Here is a 6,318-nt window from a genome sequence, read left to right on the forward strand (position 1 = left end):
AAAATAATATTAATTATCTCTTATTCTTTTTAATTAATTAATTATATAAAATAATATTAATTGGGTTACAAGTAATTATATATCCAATAAGCCCAAATAAAGTTCAAGTTCAAAATCACACAATGTCTCAATTTATTTCCGTGAAATAACTTGCAAAAATAATAAAAAATATAATCGTGATTTTTGTTTGTCATGAGAACGCTAATTAGTAGATAAACATGCATTGACAAATATGGATTTGAGAATGGTGGAACTTATAGAGATAAATAAAAAATAAAATAAAAGGAGAATTAATTATTTTGATTTATTTTATAATTAATATAAAAAATAACTTCCTATATCATTAAAATTTATAAATTAAGTAATTCATTTTAAATATGAGAACTCCACTATATTTAATACAATTTAATTCTAAAAATAAATATAAAAAACCAAACAATTATAAATATTACATGTGTGATTTCTTTAAAATCCTACATGACAGTACTAGAAAAAAAAATCATGACAGGACTAGATAAATAACTGTTGCCTTCTCCTTTCCAAAGCAAAAATTGTTACCATCTAATTTAATTCAATAGCTAATTTGGATATAATAATGGATATAATTTTTTTTTCCTTTTATTTTTTGAACAGAAATATATAATATATTTCTAGCCGTTGAAAATAAGTATGACTACAAAATCTCTTTTATCCAAAAATCCCTTGGCTGTCTAAAACTGAATTACTATCACCTTCAACGACCTCTCTGTTTCTCAGGTATGGCTGCTTTATGTGCAACTCCATGTCTCTCTCCATTCCCAGTCTTTAAGAAGACAACATCATCATTCCGTATCCATTAAAGCTGTACAATCAGCAGAGCCAGAGAAAGACAAAGCCATCAAAACCATAACAAAAGAATCTTTGAAAATGAATTATTGATTTTCTTTCCTTTTGTTTTTTCTTTTTGTTTAATTCATCAATATTATTGGGCAGTGAAGAAAGGCCAGATTGTGAGAGTAGAGAAAGACAAGTACCTCAACAGTGTAAATGTAAAGCAGTATATATCTAATTTGCTCTTTATAGTTTATAGTATATAATTTGTTTCATTTATCAGTATTTATCAGTTGGGCATCCACCTTATTACAAGGGCTTGAACTAAATATATGCAGACCGTGGTGAGGTAGCTTTCCTAGTTTTGTTTCCTGTTCTGTAGTAAAATAATTAGCATTTCTTGACAATATTTTCATTGTTTCCTGTTCTGTAGTAAATAAAAGCCTTATCCTTAGTTATATTGTCAAAAACATTTTTCCAAGTAATTACTTTTAATTGGTTGCAGTCAGAGAAACTGAATTACCAGAGATTATAAGCTTCTTGCCGCTGTATAACAATTGTTCCATCCTCAAATCTCACTTCAAGTTTACATCCTGAGAACGTTTAGAGCAGCTTAGCAGCTTTTGCACAAGCGGATCATCAGGCTTGTTCATAACTAAATTTATTACCAACTCTGTCGTGGTGGCATCTGCAGAAAAACCCTTGCCAACCATTTCATCAATAAGTTGTGTTGCCATGGACGAATCGTTGTGCCGGAGATATCCTTGGATAATCACATTATAAGAGCAAATATTTGGTAAGCAATCATTCTCTTCCATTTTCCTGAAAACCTTGAATGCTTCATCTAGGAGGCCTTCTTTACAAAGTCCATTGATCATTATAGTGTATGTATACACATTAGGCTGCAACCCTTCTATGGAAAGTCTAGAAAACAGTTCCTTTGCATTTTTCAGCTTTCCAGCTTTGAACATACCATCAATTAGAGTACTATATACAGTTATATTAGGCTTCAATAAGTTGTTCTGCATTTCATGAAATAGGCTCAATGCCACAGCTGGACACCTATGCTTACAAAAGCCATCTATCAAAATTGAGTAAGTTACCACACCTGGAGAATGGCCACTAGCACACAAGTCCTTGAAAAACTTATATGCAGCTTGAGGGCTCTTTGCTTTACACAATCCATGTATAAGAGAACTATAAGTGACATGGTTAGGAATCAATCCTTTGCGAGGCATTTCATCAAGAAGCCTCATTGCCTCGTCTATCCTTTTTCTCCTACAGTAACAGTCAATCAAGATATTGTAGATAACAACATCAGGTGTACAACCCTTGCTTAGCATCATGTCAAAAATTTCTCTAGCTTGATCCATTTTGTTGAGTAGACAATATCCATTCATCAAAGAGCTGTAAGTCGCAACATCAGGCTTTATTCCTCTTTGAATCATGCATTTGACTATACCATGAGCCTTTGCAACCCTTCCTTCCTTACAAAGCCCATCAACCAATATACTGAAGGTAATTAAGTTTGGAGTGATGTTTGCTTCCAACATTTCATTGAGCTGCACAGAAGCTTCTTCCCATCGGCCTGAATTGCACAGACCATAGATTAAAGAGCTGTAAGTTACAACATCAGGCTTTATTCCTCTTTGAATCATCAATTTGACAATACCATGAGCCTTTGAAACCCTTCCACACTTACAAAGCCCATCGACCAATATACTGAAGGTAATTAAGTTTGGAGTGATGTTTGCTTCCAACATTTCATTGAGCTGCATAGAAGCTTCTTCCCATCGGCCTGAATTGCACAGACCATAGATTAAAGAGTTGTAAGTCACAATGCTCGGAGAGATGCCTTCACTCTTCATTTTCAAGAAGAGCTCTAATGCCTCAGTAACCAATCTATCCTTACAAAGGCTGTCAATGATAGCATTATATGACACCACATCAGGCTCACAACCTTCCTCGACCATTCTTTTCAGAATACCAAAGGCCACATTGGTTTTCCTAATTTTACACAGACCGTTGACAATCACGTTATAGGTATACACATCAGGTTGATAGCCTTTTGCAACCATCTCATCAAATAATTCCACAGCTTCATCAAATCTATCCTCACTACAAAGCCCGTTAATCAAGGTATTAAGCGTTATAATGGTAGGCTGAAAACCAAGTTTGAAGATTTTCCCCAAAAGAGAGAACCCAAAATCCACGCGGTCCAGATGGCAAAAGCAATTAGTCAAAATATTTATAGAAGAAATATCGAGTGAAATTCCAAACAACTCCATCTGTTTGTAAAGAGAAATTACAGTCTCATAACGCTTCAATCGAACAAGTGGAGATAGTAAGTTATTAAATTCCACAATAGATGGTGAGGGATTACTGTGAAGCATCAAATGGAAAGAAGCCAAAGGATCAGATTTGCTTTTACCTGTCGCGTGTGTACTGTTAGAAGTACTATAAGAAACGGAATCAAAAATACCCATTAGCCGATGAAGCCGAAAATTAGTAAGGCATCTGGTGGTTGTTGAGATCATCTTGGATAATATACGAAATTAAAGCGAAAGACCCAATCTTGGATAGAGTTTTTGGAAGAAATTTGATAACGGCGAGAAGAGGAGAGAGATGTCCAGAGGAAGAAAGAAGATAAAGGCCTATGATACATGGCAGAAAATAACTTGTACCATACCAATAAAACGCACCGCACCAATGCCTTTCCCCTCTGTCGGAGCTCCAGGTTCAAATTACTTTGCTAAATTACACGAAAGTCTAAATTATTTAATAATATAAAATTAAATCCTATGAAAATATGAAAATGATTTAAAGACGTGAAAATTTTAATTATTTGTACGAAAAAGTGAATTATTTACCTACCGACAAATTGTATAAAAAAATCAATTTAAATTGAAGAAAACATGATTTTTTTTCCTTTTTTTTTAGAATTTTGATGTTTTTTAATTGATTTTTTTACGTTTTCCGTCAAAAGTGACATAAGATGAAAACAATTCATAAACCGGAAAAATTTTAATAATTTGAAATTTTTTAAAATATGTAATAATTGAATGATTTTGAAACTTTGATTTTAAAATACTGTTCATGAATGCAAGATTTTTTTTCTTTTCTTTTTTTTTTAAATTTAATAATCACATAATTAAATATTTGTTTGTGTTCCATATATTTTGCCATTTGAAAGAACTAAACTCAATGTAGCTATTACAGATGATAAGAAAGTGCAATTGAATGGAAATAATTTTAGATTTATTTTTCTAAGTAATATCAAATAAAAGGTTTTCTTTACCTTTTTTTATTATTTTTTAATAGGGAAAATAATTATTTTGTCCCTGAGGTTTGTCATAATTATTTAAATAGTCCCCGACATTTATACAAATATTTAAAACATATTTGAGGTTTACTTCCGTCTTATTAATTGGTCATTTCGTCCAAAAAATACACTTTTTCCGTTAATTTTGAGAGAAAAAGACGAAATTATCCTTTGTAAGTTTTCATTATTTCGTCCCTGAGATTTGCCATAATTATTTAAATAGTCCCTGACATTTATATAAATATTTATAATATCCCTAAGGTTCAATGCCGTCATATTATATGATCCTTCCATCTAAAAAACACACTTTTTACTGTTAATTTTTAATAGACTGACCAAACTACCCTAAATCCTCTAATTAACATATTTTTCCTTTCAACTCATTTGCTTTCCTTCTCACTCACTTACAAAAATGGTATAAATAAATTCCATAGAGCTCAAAGCATAATGAACAACATCTACTTGCGCATCAAATATGTTCATGTACTTAATCTTTGTATTTGCATCCAATGCATTACTTTGCTCAATAACCTCAGCAATTAATCCCAGAAATAGCAACCATATGCAAAATCTGCCAAAAAGAATACCAATATAGCAAAGTAAAAATTTACACAGCATATTTAGCTTAATCTTGTTCACTTGAAATCCGATACCACCATTAATAAATGCCCATGTAAATTTTAAATCATAAATTGTAAATTAAATTTAAAGTAATCACCTTGTTTAATTCAAATCCAAAATTGAATAAGCAGATTAGAAATTTAGAAATTTACCCAAAATTTAGATTAAAATTTTTAAATTTTGGGTAAATTTAGAGGATTTAGGATAGTTGAAAGGGAGGATACGTTAATTAGAGGATTTAGGGTAGTTTGGTCATTCTATTAAAAATTAACAGTAAAAAGTGTGTTTTTTAGACGGAATGATCAAATAATATGACGGAAGTGAACCTTAGGAATGTTATAAATATTTATATAAATATCAAGGACTACTTAAATAATTATGGCAAACCTCAGGGATGAAATAATGGAAACTTTCAAAGGATAATTTTATCTTTTTCTCTCAAAATTAATGGAAAATGTGTGTTTTTTGGACGGAAGGACCAATTAATAAGACGGAAGTAAACCTCAGGGATGTTATAAATATTTGTATAAATGTCGGAAACTACTTAAATAATTATGACAAACCTCAGGGACGAAATAATTTTTTTCCCCTTTTTTAATATATAAGAAGTACGTTATTCCATGTAACCTATCTTCAAAAACAACAAAATTTTTAGGATTAAAATTTATTGGCTTATGGATTAGAATTGTAATACCCTGAATTTTTATTTTCAAAACTTTTGAATTTTTAATAAATCAAAAATCTGAATTTGTGACGGTATGGCCTTAAGTACCGAGTAATTTTAATCTGGGCCTAAATTGTGAGTTGGGCTCAAGCCCAAAACAAGTTATCGAAACTTTTAGTCGAAAATAATTTAACCCTCTTGGAATTGATATTGGACCACTTAAAATAATAATAAAAATTATATTTATTACTTAGTAATCCTACATTTGATTAAATCAATTAAATAAATCAAATTAGAAAGAATAAAATGGGGTTATACAATAAATATTTAATTATTAATATCAGGAACTGTAAATCAGTTTCAATTTTTTGAAAACCAAGAGAAAAACCAATAAACCAAATAAAAATCGAGTCGAATTGTTAATTTGGACCAAACCGGTTCGAATCGAACCGAAATGGGCTAGAACTCTCTCGAACCCTCTTTTCTTTCTTTTTCTTTCCTTCTCTTCTTCTTCTTCTTCGCGTGACCCTCTCTACCTCTCCTTGGATCTCCGGCCACCAAATCCGGCAAATGGATACTCTAAAAACATCTACTCAATGCAAGGAAGAAGACTATGACTTTGATTTGAACTGAAACTGCGTCTATTTTGAAGGGGAAGAGCTTGAAGTTCGACCACCGTAGCGACACCTTTCTCCGGCGATTCACAAAGTTTCAGGCAAGCCTAAGGCGCAAGGTGAGTACCAGATGACTCCTCTCTTCTTCCTCTTTCATTTGGTGGCCTCCTCGTTGACTGTAATAGCCGGAATGGGAAAACCCAAAATGTGTATCGATGAACCTTTTCGGTCAAATTTTCGGCCAAATAGTTCATACCCACCTTGATTTGAATACATATTAGTGATAC

At 31.9% G+C, this 6,318-nt stretch overlaps 1 protein-coding gene across 1 annotated transcript; it reads right to left on the reverse strand.

Annotated features, from left to right (window-relative positions):
• Window positions 1-343: 343 nt before the first annotated feature.
• LOC105629569 (uncharacterized) lies at window positions 344-3,505 on the reverse strand. The gene is made up of 2 exons (XM_089719357.1): window positions 1,334-3,505; window positions 344-841 (listed from the first exon to the last, which is right to left on the reverse strand). The coding sequence occupies exon 1, from the start codon at window positions 3,345-3,347 to the stop codon at window positions 1,386-1,388; it is 1,962 nt and encodes a 653-aa protein (XP_089575483.1). The 5' UTR covers window positions 3,348-3,505; the 3' UTR covers window positions 344-841; window positions 1,334-1,385.
• Window positions 3,506-6,318: the final 2,813 nt, after the last annotated feature.

Source organism: Jatropha curcas, chromosome 3 (genome assembly GCF_041381405.1).
Source record: "Jatropha curcas cultivar XTBG-Jc1 chromosome 3, XTBG_Jcur_1.0, whole genome shotgun sequence".
In the NCBI taxonomy this organism is placed as follows: domain Eukaryota; kingdom Viridiplantae; phylum Streptophyta; class Magnoliopsida; order Malpighiales; family Euphorbiaceae; genus Jatropha; species Jatropha curcas.